A 16,273-nucleotide genomic window follows, 5' to 3' on the forward strand; every position below is an offset into this window, starting at 1 on the left:
GAGTAAAGTAAGTGGTTTATTTTAAAGAAAAAACACGTTTTAGACATTATAAAACCACTTGTTTAGTTCGATCGCGTGGTTAATGTGATTTAAAGGCGCAACCAAACCCCGTGCGAACATGCAGCAGCGCCGAGGGGTTTTGTACCGAGGGACAGAATATCGAAATAAACCTGCATAAAGGCATGTTTGAGGTTGAGGTAACCCAATGCAACACATCGTAACATGCGTCAATTTGTACATGGTTAAATGTGGAAAAATAATCGGCACATTTGCAGGCACAAGAGCAAGCGAATGCTCAGAAGGCTCGCCAAGGCGACGCGGTCAAAGTGGAGAGGATTCGTGTGGAGAAAGCCACCGCGGAATGGTGAAGCATACGATCCGTCGTTTGTTATGTTCTGCTTTTTCAATCTATTATTTGGGTTAATTCATCGTTTTAGTTCCAAACTTTTCTACTTGTGTCCTCGCAGCAACCAGGCCATGGAGCGGCGGGTTGCCATGGTGGTGGAGTGGGGCGCAACAGGGGACGCGCTCCTCGAGTTAGAAGAGTTGGCGAGTCACATTGCAGAATTGTCGTGTAGCCCCGACGGGTAGGCTACGATGTGGTGAAGGGAGTCGAGATACAGGTATTGGGATCTGTTTGTTTCATTGACAAACTTTTTCGCTCTTTAGAAAGCGTGGTACTGGGCGGACTGTCGGTCCAAACGACCCTCTACAGGATGTGGAGGACTGCGCCTCGGAGAAGGTGGAGATCCTCCGTGCTCAGGTCCTGGAGGTGAAGCGGTCGTTAGAGGATGTACGCTCTCGTTCCCTTGCCGGTAGGAATCAAGTGCATCCAATTGTTATTGCGGTCTAGTCTGCACCATGTGGGACATAATTAATAAGAATTTATTATTTAATTGATGAACTTTTATGCAACTTTGTTATGCATCCCCTTATTTTTCTCTGCAGCTGCAATTAAACCTGAAGCACCGACAACTAAACGAAGTCGTAAAAAGCGAGCGTGATAGTGACCAACTTCAGATAGGTTTTTACATTGTACCATATTATTAACACGAATAAACATTTTAATGCTCGTTATCGTGTCAAGGCATGTTTGTTGATTTCACGATGCGCATTTTGAAACGCCGAACTGAACCAGCTCAGGCTTCCGTAGAAGCGGAAATCATGTCTGTGTTGATGTCAGAGCAAGTTTCTTAGCTGAATTACGAGGGTAAGTAATAGTTGTTTATTACCATTGACAGTTTTACCATAATGTATGTCACAATGAACTGTTTGACGACTAAATGGCCGACATGGCAGCATGATTATGTGCTTTCAGCCGATGGTAATCATACGTTAACTGGTCTAGTATTTCTAACACGTGTCATTGTGCCACCCAGAATACGTTTAATAACACTTATCGCACACCCTTAGTTTTCAGATCCTATGTTGGTGTCTGGCGGCTGCTAGCAAACTAAATGAACTAAACTGCTCGGACAATGGCCACCTCCAAACAGTTCTTCTCCCTGTTTGACGGCTGTCTTCAACATAACCCTGAGGATGGACTCAGGGAGGTGAGAATCTTTCAGGACCAGGCGGCTGTGGTCGAGCCTACTTCAAATGGTGCGTAGGCCTACAGCAGTAGGGACGTCTTACTAATCTGCATTAAGAAGACTGACCAGAACCTAAAAGTGTCTGTATTGCCCTCCTCAGCGGTGCTCTCCGAGAAGGGGGAACGAGAGCCCCCTCTCATGAGTGACGGGCAAGATAAGATGGTCTGCACAACCTGTCGCCTGCCGCTCAATAACCGTGAGGAACAGGTGAATACAGGTCCCAATTATCACAACCTCGTCTTCCTTGTGCTAATGAGCGCATGTGTTTCCTAAATGGAAGTTGATGAAGTAACAATTGTGGCGTTGGTGTGTAGATGGAGCACTACAAGCTAGACTGGCATCGCTTCAACCTAAAGCAGAGGGTGACCGGAATGGCGCCCGTCACGGTGGAGGAGTTTGAGAAAAAGACAGGGGCTGGTGAGAGGAAAAATGTCCCATATTTAAGTATTGATAGTAGTTAATGGACTGCAATTATACAGCGCTTTTCTAACCAGTGGCCACTCAAAGCTTTTTATAATACTGCCTAACATTCACCACTTCATTCACACACCGACGGCGTTCGCCAGGAGCACTCAGGGTGAGGCGTCTATCTCAGAGACACCACGACACTCAGCTAGGAGGAGCCACGATCGAACTAGCAACCTTCCGGTTACCAGCCGACCCGCTCTACCTCCGGAGCTACTGTCGCCCCCGTGATAAGGCTGAAAGGGGCCGTGTTGGAACAGAGTGTAAACGTGTTGGATTTATGAGCCCCTGTTCTTTCCCAGGCGACATGTCCAGTATCTCCGGCTCCGACTCCGACGATGATGAGGAGGAGGAGGAGGACGGTGACTGGCCAAGGAGGGACGTCACCGTCCCCGGTGCTGACGACGACGACGACGACGAGGATTCGTGGGCTCAATCCGGCCGTAAATCCACCCAGCTGGCCTTCCAGAACTCAGAGGGGCAGTATCTAGTCGTTCAACGCTGCATCCTCATGGGCAAGGTGAGGGCCACGACACGTGATCCATGGTGCACCGAGAACAGATGTGTGTCTTGTGCTGATTTGAAGTTGGTTCTTTGATGTGTAGTCGGACGAGGGGGAAGTGGACTTGGTGGATTGCCTGAAGGCCGTCACGGCGCAGACCGTTTGGGTCGTTCTAATGACCGGTGGAGGTCACTTCGCTGGAGCCGTCTACAGAGGGTAGCTGTCAGCCTTTTAAAATATTTCTCATCTTCAGTGCTTCAAACCTAACGCAATGGAACCCAAGAAAATCAGAGTCGAGAATAAAAAAAAGAATGCTGTAAAGCGGTGAACAGATGCATTTAGAATAAGCTTAAGTTCTGATGTTTTGAGGGCAGTTTCTTGACTTTGTTTGGATCCAGTAATCTCTTGAGTCTACCTACAGGCATCCGTTCAGCAAGAGAATCCCCTACCATCTTTTTCTTGACATTTAATCTGAATTCACTCGTATGTGAATGACGAAAAGGTGCTAAAGAACTTTGTGTTTGCATTCTCCCAGGAAAGAGGTCATCCAGCACAAGACGTTCCACAGGTACACGGTGCGAGCCAAACGAGGAACCGCTCAAGGGGTCCGTGACGCCCGCGGCAACGCGCCAAAGTCTGCCGGCGCCGCGTTGAGACGCTACAACGAGGCGGCGTTACTCAAGGTAAGGCTTACCTCCAGTAAGGCTGCATACCTTGTTATGTAACAAAACCTTTACATAGCTAGACCAACATCTGTACATGCCTGGACCCACACCTGTAGATACCTGGACGAACACCTGTACACAGCTGGAGCAACACCTGTAGATACCTGGAGCAGCACCTGTACATTTCAGCCGCTTTTAATGGGGCAGTATAGTCTAGCAGCTTTGATGTTGGACTCCCAGTTGAAATGTACGGGGTTCGAACCTGAAAAGTTTGCGACTGAAAGACGTGCATCTCAAATAAGCGTCTGCTAAATGGTGAAAAGAAATGCACCCATAAAACACAAGTTCCCTCTGTACCATACAGTTTTTGTGTTCTTCTACAGGACATCCAGGAGCTTCTGGAGAGTTGGGCTGAGCTTCTTCAAGAGGCCTCTGCTATCTTCCTCCGGGCTCCGAGCTACAACAAGACCATCTTCTGCGGAAAGGACGCCCCCTTGGACAAAAAGGACCCCAGGATTCGCACCATGCCCTTTGCCACGCGGAGAGCCACCTTCCGAGAGGTGCAGAGAGTCCACCACCTGCTCTCCAGCGTTCAGATCTTTGGTAAGAGTCGGTAATAAACGTAAAAAAACAATTACAATTGTATGTTTTCCTTGGCATCCTGTCGCTTCATCAATGTTCTGGGGAAATGTCTTACGCAGAGAAGGACACAGACCTCTCCCTGATCTTCAGTCCTTCAAAGAAACATTGGAAAAAGAAATTGACTGAAAAATCGAATTCCAGTGAAGAGAAAGGTATGGTGTCAATACTATAAAGGCTCACTCATGATAATATTTCGTTTTGCTGAGCGTATGGTTGCATTCAGGTCCATATGCTGTTCAACAAGCATATTGTCTGTTCGAAATATTAGACTGTTTCTTTGTTTCTTTTGATTGTAATATTTGTAACATCAACAGAAGAAGAACCTGAGAGTTCAGATGATGAAGAGTTGGGTGAGTCCATTCTGGAGACAGTGGAGGTGGAGCTGGGAACGCTCCATCTGCGAGAGTACGAAGTCCACCCCTCCCGACACAGGAAGAAGAGGAGGAAAAAGAAGGAGGCGAACAAAATGGACGACGAAGGTAAGTCCAATTAATTGATTGTTTGAAACCTTGGTTTTATTCAAGAAGATTACTATTCAGATGATATAATTCTAAACATTGTTCATGACAGAACTGAACTTAATGGAAGCCGGTGAAAAGCTGATTGATGAAGAGGAGGAGGAGGAAGAGGACGAGGTGGGGCTGCAGACTGCACCTCCTGAGAACACCTCAGAAGAAATGCCAACGAAGAATAAAGCAAAGAGGAAAGCAAAGAGCAAAAAGAAACCAGTGGAAGGTGAAATTGAATGTACCGTATTCTCCCATTCTTCTGAATGAGCCCTTGTACAGTAGTAAGACGTGTAGCACTACATGAAAAAACGCCACACTTAAACCTTGTATAGAAGTAAGACGTATAGCACCACATGCCATGGTAAACCTGCCATTTTTTTCACTGTCCCCCATCACTTTGGTTCAAAACAATTTGTACTTATGAATGCGGAGAGTGAGAAGGGCAGGGAGCCCCGACCGTAGTCTGTACAGTAGGGCTTTGACTTTTGCCCAAAAATTGTATTAGAAGTTTGTTTGTTTATTAATATTCGAATATTTATTAATAATATTTTGACCATTAAATGCCTTCAGTAAGACCTGGATTGGGCTTCGCAAGGTTTGTTTACCGGCGTTGCTATGGTTACCGTTCTTGCGTGTTCCAACGGTTTATTAAGTTTCTAATAAACCGCTGTCTAATCAATACTTCATTCACTGCCTCTTCCGTGGTCATTACAATATCATGAATGGACTGCGTGGGGTTCTCCGACGTCTCTCCCTCTTGGCCTGCCCACAACATGTTTGAATATTAAGGGCTGCCTAATATTCGTTAGAATTTTGATTTATTTTTTGATGCTCGAATAACGAAGTTCAGAGTCAAAGTCCTACAGCGGCGATGGCAGTGAACCGTGAATGCCCATTTGAAGTCAAAGCACTGACCCGCAACCTGGTGTCCTCAGAACCCCCAGACAGCGTGGCCGAGTCCTGGGAGTACGGCCTGAGGGACGGCCTCTTCACGGCCTGTAAGACGGGGGACGTGGACGGGCTCCTCCGGCTCCTCCACCCTCCGGGTCAGCCGGGGGTGGAGGTGGAAGGGGGGACCTCGGAGGTGGAGAGGGGGACCTCGGAGCCTCTGGCGGCGCTGGCTCTGGTCAACAAACCGCTGGACGCGTCAGGGTTCACGCTGCTCCACGTCTCCTCCGCCGCCGGGCAGAGGGCGGTGGTGCAGGTGCTGATGGACGCCGGGGCAGACCCAGCCTGCAGGTAGCCCTGGAGCCCTGGTTAGATGGCCGACCCCCATGCCTGCTGTTGTCCACTAATGTTTTGATCTTTTTTTAAATTATTAAAAATGTGTCATCTCCATCAGAGATAACAAAGGGCAGACGCCCTATCTGGTGGCCCCTGAGAAGGACACGAGGAACGTCTTTCGTAAATACATGGCGGACAATCCTGACAAGTACGACTACAGCAAAGCCCAGGTGAGCTCCCCCTACGCGTGTACGACGGGGCCCGCAGAGCTGGCGGGTTCCCACGTCGTATGAATACGTTTTTGATTTTCTCGCCGTCAGGTTCCCGGCCCGCTCACGGAAGAGATTGAACTAAAACAGACGGAGAAGAAAAAGGCCCAAAAGGCAGCGAAGAAGCAACGAGAAAAGGAGCAGAAGGAAGAGAAGAGGAAGCTGGAGCAGGAGGTGGAGGAGAAGAAGAGGTTTGCGTCTCTCACCGATCGGGAGAAGGTGGGTTGGCGTGGTCAGATGGAAACCTTTTGAAAGTCCCATGACATGCCACCAGGTGTGAGTCTGACGAGCCGTTTTGAAAATCGACCCCTTATGACATCACAAGTGGGCGTGTCCACCTAGTTGTGTGCTGGATAGATCAGTCTACAAGCCTAGCCTGTGGACTATAGCAAACGTTGATCATCTATCCATCAAACATCTAGGTGGACACGCCCAGTTGTGATGTCATAAGATGCAGATATTCAAAACGGCTTGTAACGGCTAACCACGCTCACACCTGGTGGTATAATAAGTCCCCTTGAAGCAGTAGGGTGTTGTGATGAGGTGTTGATGTGTCGTTTCCTTCATCAGAGGGCCTTGGCAGCAGAGAAGAGGTTCGCGGTGCAAGCAGCGGCGACAGGCGGCCACCTTTCCAATATTAAGTGAGCGTCCCGGTGGTCCGTCCACAGTGCAACCGGAGCGTGCGCTTTGAGGCCCTGCTCACTTTGCAGGCGGAAGGGGGCCCTCTTTCACGTGGGGTTCGATGTCTGTGTTATGCGAAACTTGATCTCTGGCGATGCAAACGCATCCCTCTATGCCTGGGATGCATGGAGGAAATGAAAGGGATCAGAGGACAGAAGTCTGACTTGATCATTACAAGGCCTGTAATATAAACGTTTTATCGTTTAATCCGACTTGTGTTTTGTAACCTTTGTCTCTCAACTGATTTGTTTCCAGGAGGTGTTGGCAGTGTGGGGAGTCTGTGCTGGGAAAGGTCCCCTTCCAGTACCTGGACTTCACCTTCTGCACTCCCCGCTGTGTCCAGGCCCATCGCAAGGCCGGCACCACATCCGCCCCGGCCAAAACCACTACGTAGAGCTAGACGCCGTAGAAGCCATCTACCTCACTGCCGCGGTGACAGGAGAGGGAGTTTGTGACGTCGATTACCATTCACCCAACATTGTCTGAATCACTCATAATGAAGGGCATGGTAACAAAAAGCAAAAAAATAATTTATTTTACTGTTTGTATGAAATGCAAAGAGCAAGCAATAAAAAATATATTTCAAAAATACTATTGTTCTGAAAGTACTTTGCATGATGACAAGCTTTACCTTTTAGATATTTAACACATTTTGAGAGTCAAAGCATCTTTACACTGATTTGAGCGGTATCAAACACTGGAAACACTGATGGGTAATGATTTAAACACACTAATGTGACCATCAATGTGTTCGATCCATCGTTCTCATCCTAAATCAGACATTCAGAGAAGTATCGATCGTTCCCGGTGCGTCGTCCTTTCCACATGACCATGAATTGAAACGCCGTCACCCAGATCATGACGTCCTGGGTGCCGTGATCCGACGCCCACGGAGCCTCCGGACCTGCTGACGGTCCTGTTGAGGTGTGGCCGGTCCATGAACAGGACTCTGGGGCGCTCCGGCGCCGCCTCCAGCTCCAGTACGGTGATGTTGTTGGGCTGGGTGGCGCTGAGTAGCGGCCCTGGGACGTACAGACTCTGTTGAGGCCCCCTGCTGGACCAGTACCGGCCCAGATTCACCCCGTTGATCCACACCTGACCCTTGAACACACACAACCACGTGTTGATTCAGTGTTTCGTCATCACAAAGCTCTGAATAGTTCTCCCTCAGAACCCTTACAGTAAAACGCCCAAATGACTTCTGCAGCACGTTCGACGTTGCAGACGTCAAACCCCTTCACACGTCTCCTTACCTTCGACCAATCGTTGAGCTGGAGGAAGGTGTCCCTTGCCACTCCGTTAGGCTGCAGGGTTCCCATGTAGAACATGGGCCCAGCCGGGGGTCCCTTCCCGCTGGCCGGGGGGAACCGGCGTGCCTCAGAGTGGGGCCATCCATCAGCGATGGCTCCGTCCAGGTCCAAAGTATAGATCTCCCAGTTGGTCAGCACATCACTACCAAGTAACAGGTCGCCCAAGATGCCCTGTAGGGAAGCACAGAGCTGGTTACTTATTCACTGTGTAGAGCTTGAATGATGTACTAGAGGTAAAGCCCACCAATATATCATAGGTTTACATGCGTTTGTGCGAAATAGGGGTGATTTCTCTGGACTTGGTTAGTTCCTTGCCTTGTGATCATTGATTTTGCTGCCAAAGTTCACTCTGCCCATGTTCTCCACTAGGAGGTCCATGGTGTCTCCCTGCTTCCCGGAAACCTTCAGAACCAGGGCAGTGTCCCTCTCCAGAATGCCCTGGAACACCTGCTCAGAAAATTACAAACCATAGAAACTCGCGTCTGGACCTCAATATTTCACCAACAAATCTGGCATCTGATCATCTAAATCCCCGGCAGAGTAGATTAATAAAACCTAAATATTCAATGTTTATTGACATGTTCTTTCCCCAACACATCCCTCCTGTGTGGACGGACAACAAAGGGAGTTATTGTGAGCTCCTACCCCATTGATGGTGACGTAGGCGCGGTCGTGAACTCCATTCAGAGGAGATATGAGTGGAGTCGGCTCCCAAAGCTCCCTGGGCAGTTTGGTCCGATACAGCATATATCCATAGTACTGCACACACAATGGAGAACATGTATGTTAAAGGCCTGATGGTCTAGAAGTTCCCTCTTTTTTTTATTTTCCTAAGAGGAGTCACTGGAACACGGGACGGTGGGAGCCTATGGGGGTTGTCAGATGTCCTCAATATTACCTGCTTCATCTCCTCAAAGGTCAGCAGGTACTGTGATTTAATGAGCCCTTGGGGTGAGAACAGGTCCAGGAGACTGGGGATGTTTCCAACCTGTGAAAGAAGAACCATGCGTCATTGTTGATTATCAAATTTCAATCAAGTTTGTGTATCCAAAACATGCAATACTATTTTAACGAATGAGAGAGCTGTGGTCATTGAATTTGTTGACTTGGGAATCGATCTGAAGCTTTAAATGTGACCAGCAGGTATGTCTACAGTAATTGCTTACCTTTCCCAGGGTCACGAAGCCATAGGCAAACTTGGGGGTGGCTGGTGGCATGGGTCCAGCTGGAACATCTCTGAACTGAATAGAAATACAAAATCAGTAGACAGGAAGTCATACACAGATCCTCCAACCAATAAAAAGCCTTCTGTGCGAAATTGTTGTTCGCTGTATTTCATATAAAATCGGTCAATTGCATCACATTCTTTGGGGCGCCGCCATTTTTTCAAATTTCTGTAAACTGCAGCACTCCTTCATCTTCATCATCTGAAACTCCCTCCCCCTAAAACTAATCCTATCACGTTGATCCAATTTTTCGAGGTCACACTGAAAGTACAAGACTTAAAACTCTAACAAGGAAGGAGATCAGGAATCCAGTTTTCAGACTTCTATTTAGAACTTTGACAAAGGAATACAAAAGCCTTGTTAAGGTTCTTAACTAAAGTCCTCAACTTTATTCTGTGGTTTCCTGTGGTTTTCCTCCAGAACAATCCGCCGAACAGAATGACATGTGAACCAGGTGAAGGACCCCCCCCTGGCTCCATCCATCCATCCCCATGGTGACGGTACCTGCTTGATGACGTCCCTGATGAGCAGCAGCTTCTCCGTGGGGTCCCCGGCCTCGGTCAGCGGGGCGTCGTAGTCGTAGCTGGTCACCACCGAGCGGAACCGCGTGTCGTGGTCGGCGCCTAGAACAGCGACAGCCCCGCAGTGTCAGTGTTCAGGCATCACGCCATGCCGTTTACATTTCTTTATTAGGAATAGCCCCTTGAGTCGAACCCAACTCGTTTTCAAGGGGATCCTTCACGACATAAAGTACAATAACAACATATTAAGAACATATTTCTTAAAAACAAACCAAAAAAACATCACACTCGCACACACTTGCATACGATTTCTATAGGAAAGAGGTAAATACACCGGGAAGGGACCCCCGGCGGGGCCCATGTTATACACTGTTCCTATAGTACGAGCAAGGCCGCCTTAATGCACGGGCTTACCTGGGCTGAAGCCCCAGGGCCTACGACGATCAGGGGGCCTATCATGAGCTATACCACCCCCCCGTCCCCCCCCCGTCCCCCCCCCCGTCCCCCCGTCGACAACGGCAAAATGTCGGAAAATAATTTACACATCTTCATTGTAAGATCCCCTCTCAGGGGGCCTACGAAACCGCTCAGCCCCAGGGCCCAATGGCAGGTTAAGGCAGGCCTGAATACGAGCTCATACAAACGATCCTACTGTTGACGTGTGGCTAATGCTACGTAGCGGCTTGAGCTCACCGTTCCAGTAGCCAAAGTTAGTGCCTCCTTCGAACATGTACCTACGAAAGGAGATAAAAATGGTGGAATACGTAGAATGTAACCAACAGCCCGTTCTTTTTAAACCCCAGCGATTGTAGTAGGCTAGCGAAACATATTTTCTCTTTACCCCCTAATATAAATCATTATGATTTAACACCCTCATGTTATTAAAGGTGACATATTACACCACCAGGTGGGAGTGTGATTAGCAGTTACAAGCTGATTTGAATTCTGCCTCTTCCGACATCACAAGTGGGCGCGTCCACCTAGATGTATGATGGATAGATGATCAACGTTTGCTACAGTCCACTGGGTAGGCTGGTAGACTGATCTATCCAGCACACATCTAGGTGGACACGCCCACTTGTGATGTCAGAAGAGGCCGATTTTCAAAACGGCTTGTTACGGTTAATTACACTCACACCTGGTGCTGTAATGTGTCTCCTTTAACCCCCAAAAATAGATCATATTATTGAAACAGCCTCATGTTATTAACTGAAATGTATTGAGATCAAGATGGCTTACATGTTGACACTGGCTCCCAACGCCAGCATCTCCCGGAGCGCTTTGCTGACATTCCATTTGTCGACCCCTGCATGGACCTCCCCCCAGTGGTCCAGCCACCCTGTGTAGAACTCAGAGTTGACCTATAGGACGGCCGCGTGTTACAATCCATTGCATCCATAATCTCTTTATATACACTGTACATTAATACATGATAACGGGATATTTCAATCAACTCACAAGAGGCCCGTGGGGTTCAAACCTCCTTTGTAGTCGGAAGGCTGTCGTTATGTTGGTATCTGAATAAAACACACGTTGAAACGTTTAAGACATTGGCATCAGCAAGAAATGGCCCTGTCCACCCAGATGATTGATGGCTAGATCAGCCTACCAGTGGGTATAATCCCCTGGGTAGCCTGGTAGGTTGATCCGTCGATAATCTATCAAACAGCTGGGGGAAGTCACTGTAGGGTCAGTTTTGTAATCGCTTAATCGCCACCACACCTGGTGGTACAACACCGCCCCTGTAACCCGGTTACGCCCCAGACGCCTGCGTTTACACGCGTTACCGACCAGTGCCGAAGTCGATGGTGGCGTACAGGCCCTGAAGAGAGCCGCAGGACAACGCCCTCTCCGTGTTTCCGTCTGTGGTGAAGAGCAGCGTGTCCGCGCCCAGGAAGTAGCGGAATATGGTCCGCAGGGTCCGCATGTAGTTGTAGTCGCAGGCGTGGTAGCTCCCGTACTCGTTCTCCACCTGCGACGCGGCGGGAGGGGGTCCAATGAGCAGGAGCCAGGGCCGACTTCCTAACAGTCGCGTCACGGGTCGACATGCAGAACCTTAAAGGTCCCATATTACAGCACCAGGTGTGAGTGTGATCAGCCCTGCTTCTTATGCCGCACAAGAGGGCGTGTCCTCCTAGATGTGTGCTGGATAGATCAGTCTACCAGCCTACCTAGTGTGTGTCTGTAGCAAACAAATAATAATAATAATAATAATACATTTAATTTAGAGGCGCCTTTCAAGACACCCAAGGTCACCTTACAGAGCATATAGTCATCATTCAAAACTATGTAAAACAGACTAGGAATAAAAGGAAAACAGAGGTTAAACATGAAGAATAAGAATAATTAATAACACTCAAAGACGCCTAAAGTGAAGGGGGGACCTCACTAACCACCACCAATATGTAGCACCCACTTGGGTGATGCACGGTGATCATCTATCTGTCATATATATATATATATATATATCGTGGGAAAGGCCAGGGAGGAGTGAGGGGAGTGGTAGGTCTGGCAACCTGCTGGCTCCTCCCCTAAGCCTTATATGGACTTCCTCCTTTTAATGAGGCACGCCTGGGGATCGTTAAGCAGGGGTGCTTGGGCTTAAGAGGGCTAGCAAACAGACATGTGGAGGGGAAGTTGGAACTGGAGCTAGAGCTGGCGCTAGGGCTAGGGCTAGGGCTAGGGCTAGGGCTAGGGCTAGGGCTAGGGCTAGGGCTAGGGCTAGGGCTAGGGCTAGCAAAGGACCGGCAGGATCTGTGTGATCGCCTGGCAGCGTGGAACGCCCTAAGGGAGAGAGATAGGAGGAAGGGATTGGACGGACAATTGTACTGCGTCATATAAGAGGTGGATGACCCTTTTCCCACCCTGGTTTTGTTTACTCGGTGAATAAACCATTCGGCTTTGGACCTGCTCTCGGTGTTGCGTCAGTTTATCTATCCTACTTGGTAGCGTGGAAACCCCTCACCCACTGGCCTGCTACAATATATAGTACTTAATTGTGTAACATCTAGAGTAGCTGCTTGCATTGCTGTTCACGGGGAATGGGTTAGCCTAGCGATTGTTAGTATTTGCACTTGGCTCCATGAACATCTTCACTGTACTGACAGCGATATATTGTTTCGCTTCTTAAGTACTCATTGTAAGTCGCTTTGGATAAAAGCGTTGTCTAAATGCCGTGAATGTAAATGTAAATGTTATACATCTAGGTGGATACGCCCACTTGTGATTGGTCAGAAGAGGGCGATTTTCAAAACGGCTCGTAATGGCTATAATGGTGTAATATGTCACCTTCATGTTCGAGTCAACAGGCAGAGCCTGGACAGGAGGGTCTCATGTCTACCTGAACGCTGATGATGTTTCCCTTGTTGCTGTACAGCCACGGCCTCACTTTGGGCAGGAGGATGTTCATCCAGTTGCTGACAGCTTGCAGGTAATCTGCAGCGAAGGGAACCCAGCTCAGCTCAGTGGGGGAAATGATGATGAATCCATAAACCAGCCCAGTAGGGGAACAAATCAACATAAACATTTGGGGCATTTAGCAGACACTTCGATCCAAAGCGACTTACAATAAGTACATTGTCAGAAGAAAGAAACCATATCTCTGTCGGTACAGTAAGGATGTTCATAGAACCAAGTACCAAGCACCAATAATCACTAGGTTAACCCATTCCCTGTACACAACAAAGATAACTAGGACTTTTTTTTGTACCAGGACATACAACAAACAATAAATGTGTGGGAGGGAGTGGCTATGCAGAGTGTAGGTGAACTCTGAGGAAGTGAGTCTTGAGTCTTGTTCCAAACAGGGAATAAGGAAGAAGGTGTGTGAAGTGTGTTTGAAATTAGTTTTACCCGTGTCGGACGAGCGGAGTAAGATGTTTGGTGTCTCGAGGAGCCACGCCGGAAGCCCGCCCTGAAACAGAAGAGACGGACAGAAGAGATTCCTCATTTTTTTTTAAAGAAGGTTTTAAAGAAGACATTGATTTCCGGAAACAAGAGTAGAAGCCTTAAAGAGGATGTGGATTAAAATCTCTGCCTTCCTCACAGGAAGTGACTTCTAGAATTATTAGCAGCAGGGTCATGTGAGGACTATACGTATAATACCAGTATATTGTTTAGGCTTATGATGTACTATGCCTCAACCATGAGAAGGCTTATTGTTTCTCAGTGCATTACCCTTAAATACACAAGAGAAATAGAGAAACACAAGAGAAACACGCGGCTAAATCTGAAAGGCCGTGTCCGCATTATGAATGAGTCAAATAGTCGCTCTTCTCCATTAATAACCAGGTTTTTATGAAACATGTGTTCACCATCTCCCATTCTGCACAGATGTAAGGCCCAGGCCGCAGGATCACCAGAAGTCCCGTCTGATTGGCGAGGTCCAAGAAATGCACCAAGTCCCTGTCCCCGCTGAAGTTATACTCCCCCTTCACTGGCTCGTGGAAGTTCCACGGCACATATCTGTTCAGGAGAAGATCAGCATTCTGCTTTAAATTCATAATCTCATAGATCTATCCAGATTTCAACCGTATTCCTCATACAGGGTCACTTACATCTGGACTGCATTGAGTCCAGCCATGTACATCTTGACCAGTCGGTCTTTCCAGTAGTAGCGGGGGATTCTGGAGTAGTGAATGCTGCCAGATATGTACTGAAAGGGCTTTCCATCCTTGAGGAAACAATTGTTTTTGTAATCTATGGAGAAGGTTTGGTCGCCATCAACCTGCAGGGAGATATAAGGGCAACGATTCAACCACCAAACCACCAGTTTTAAAACAATTAAGAATCAATACAAGGACCATAACGACTGGTATTCAAAATTGTATCTTTATTTCCAGACATATCCCTCCCTATTTATAAAAAAATACAAGTCTTATGCAATTGCATTTAATGGTGATAAACCAATATTGCATCTCAAACATCTCACTTCAGACCTCAATAACTGTCTAACTTTGATTTTTGTGAAACCCACTGCCTATACAAAGAGGGCGACTGAAGCTTTCAGTAGGTTTCGTTTTCGATCAACAGAACTTTTCAGGGAGGCGGTCCCGACTCAGAGGTAACATTATTCAGCAACGTCCTGAGTCGCTATAGGCCTATAGGCCGATTAGAACACTTCAGAATAAACAATGCAAAGTTTACAAGTAGAATTAGATACTATTGCTCATCTTTCGTCAATGTTTCTTACCAAGTTTCCTTTAACAGCTAAATACGCAAAGTTCACCGCAAGGACGAGGAGTATCTTTACTGTCATGGTATCTATATGGTCAAACGGAATAACGTGATGAGGACCGAGACAGAATCCCTCTAATGTTGTGACTGAAGGTCTTATTGAGAAAGCAACATCGGGGGCAGCACAACTGGTCTGGATCCAGAACGAAGTCATGTGAGGGTCTCAGTGAGCCCGCAGCCCGCCGGGTCCTAAACACCACCGGTTTCAGTTCCTCTGTAAATGAATGGTAAGTGGGCTGCATTTATATAGCACTTTTCTAACCAGTGGCCAACTTGCACAATATTGCCTGACATTCATCCATTCATGCACACCTTCACTCCGACAGTGGTGTCAACCATGCAAGGCGACAGCCAGCTCGTCAGAGAAGTTAGGGTGAGATGTCTCGCTCAGGGACACCTCGACACTCTAGGAGGGGTCAGGGATCGAACCAGCATCCTTCCGGTTACCAGATAGGAGGAGCCGGGTATCGAACTAGCAACCCCTCCGGTTACCAGTCAACCCGAAATACCTCCTGAGTCACATGCCGCCCAAGAAGCGCCAGGTTGGTGAAATGATACTGGAGTTGGTATCTCCAGGTATAGCATCTTCGAGAGTAATTCATCTTTAGACAATGATTGAATATTAGCTAAATAATAGGCTACATCAACTATTTTTTTGTGATCTTTTTTTTACGAGATAAAGAAATGGTATAGTTATTAATAATCATAATTTCGTCTTATTGAAAGTTTTTTTCACATTAGCAAGCAACTGGTGACGTTTTGATGTTTATATTACACTAGATGGCGCTGTAGAACCTCAAACTTCAGCAAATCACCCCGACGGCTCAGTGTTGGATGAAACGAGTCGAAGGGAAACATGAATCACCTTCAAACTTCCCCACTTATCATTACCCTTCAGTTTCCCTACGAAACAGTAGGAATATATTTAACTATTCCGAGACACAATCCAATGTTCCAAAGTATTCCTGGCATTCATAATTTGTAATACCCTGGTATCATGGAATAGTCCTACATCATTGGCTGATTAATATGTCTTCTATCTCTGTAATGTAAACAAGTACATCCTGGCAGTATTATGTTAACAACAAGTCTGCATTAGCCTCTTCAGCTCAATGCGTGAGTTCACTTATGCACGTACACACATACATGCACTAGCACATAAATACGCACACACATGCAAATATATATGCACACATGCAACACATACACAAAACGTAAACACACACATGCAAACACACATACACACACACACACACACACACACACACACACACACACACACACACACACACACACACACGCACACTTACACACTCACACAATCAGAAAGAGAGCGATAAAGTGACCCACAGTCAGAGTGACCATCTTCCAGTGCTCTTTCGCTCATTTATTTTCTCCACCCTTTTGAAGCACTGATGTCTCCATCTCTACA

The 16,273-nt window shown here is 47.4% G+C and overlaps 2 protein-coding genes across 5 annotated transcripts; one reads left to right on the forward strand and one right to left on the reverse strand.

Moving 5' to 3' along the window:
- The first annotated feature begins 62 nt into the window (after positions 1 to 62).
- ankzf1 (ankyrin repeat and zinc finger peptidyl tRNA hydrolase 1) lies at positions 63 to 7,140 on the forward strand. 4 transcript variants are annotated; one of them, XM_060039551.1, is made up of 20 exons: positions 64 to 197; positions 276 to 364; positions 468 to 587; positions 670 to 815; positions 949 to 1,210; positions 1,414 to 1,602; positions 1,693 to 1,799; positions 1,907 to 2,009; positions 2,360 to 2,577; positions 2,663 to 2,775; positions 3,095 to 3,242; positions 3,608 to 3,827; positions 3,926 to 4,018; positions 4,181 to 4,345; positions 4,437 to 4,601; positions 5,311 to 5,614; positions 5,718 to 5,829; positions 5,920 to 6,087; positions 6,439 to 6,509; positions 6,805 to 7,140. In XM_060039551.1, exons 6-20 carry the CDS (start codon positions 1,479 to 1,481, stop codon positions 6,941 to 6,943), a joined length of 2,250 nt encoding a protein of 749 aa, XP_059895534.1. In that variant the 5' UTR covers positions 64 to 197; positions 276 to 364; positions 468 to 587; positions 670 to 815; positions 949 to 1,210; positions 1,414 to 1,478; the 3' UTR covers positions 6,944 to 7,140. The 4 variants fall into 4 exon arrangements, with proteins under 4 accessions (XP_059895536.1, XP_059895534.1, XP_059895535.1 ...); XM_060039552.1 differs by having other exon boundaries at positions 64 to 191; positions 438 to 587; XM_060039550.1 differs by having other exon boundaries at positions 64 to 191.
- Positions 7,064 to 14,988, reverse strand: glb1l (galactosidase, beta 1-like). Its single transcript, XM_060039556.1, has 16 exons — positions 14,798 to 14,988; positions 14,163 to 14,332; positions 13,920 to 14,070; positions 13,459 to 13,519; positions 12,947 to 13,041; positions 11,398 to 11,578; positions 11,065 to 11,123; positions 10,846 to 10,967; positions 10,300 to 10,340; positions 9,590 to 9,708; positions 9,026 to 9,100; positions 8,758 to 8,847; positions 8,505 to 8,618; positions 8,175 to 8,306; positions 7,803 to 8,030; positions 7,064 to 7,650 (listed from the first exon to the last, which is right to left on the reverse strand). The coding sequence occupies exons 1-16, from the start codon at positions 14,861 to 14,863 to the stop codon at positions 7,333 to 7,335; spliced, it is 2,022 nt and encodes a 673-aa protein (XP_059895539.1). The 5' UTR covers positions 14,864 to 14,988; the 3' UTR covers positions 7,064 to 7,332.
- Positions 14,989 to 16,273: the final 1,285 nt, after the last annotated feature.

Source organism: Gadus macrocephalus, chromosome 20 (assembly GCF_031168955.1).
Source record: "Gadus macrocephalus chromosome 20, ASM3116895v1".
In the NCBI taxonomy this organism is placed as follows: domain Eukaryota; kingdom Metazoa; phylum Chordata; class Actinopteri; order Gadiformes; family Gadidae; genus Gadus; species Gadus macrocephalus.

Coding starts and splice junctions, on each gene's coding strand:
- ankzf1 (XM_060039553.1), top strand. CDS start 1,479: ATGGCCACCTCCAAACAGTTCTTCTCCCTGTTTGACGGCTGTCTTCAA. Junction 1,603..1,692: donor GGTCGAGCCTACTTCAAATG/GTGCGTAGGCCT, acceptor TGCCCTCCTCAG/CGGTGCTCTCCGAGAAGGGG. Junction 3,828..3,925: donor CTCCAGCGTTCAGATCTTTG/GTAAGAGTCGGT, acceptor TGTCTTACGCAG/AGAAGGACACAGACCTCTCC.
- glb1l (XM_060039556.1), bottom strand. CDS start 14,863: ATGACAGTAAAGATACTCCTCGTCCTTGCGGTGAACTTTGCGTATTTA. Junction 8,848..9,025: donor GCTTCGTGACCCTGGGAAAG/GTAAGCAATTAC, acceptor CTTCTTTCACAG/GTTGGAAACATCCCCAGTCT. Junction 8,619..8,757: donor CCTTTGAGGAGATGAAGCAG/GTAATATTGAGG, acceptor TTGTGTGTGCAG/TACTATGGATATATGCTGTA.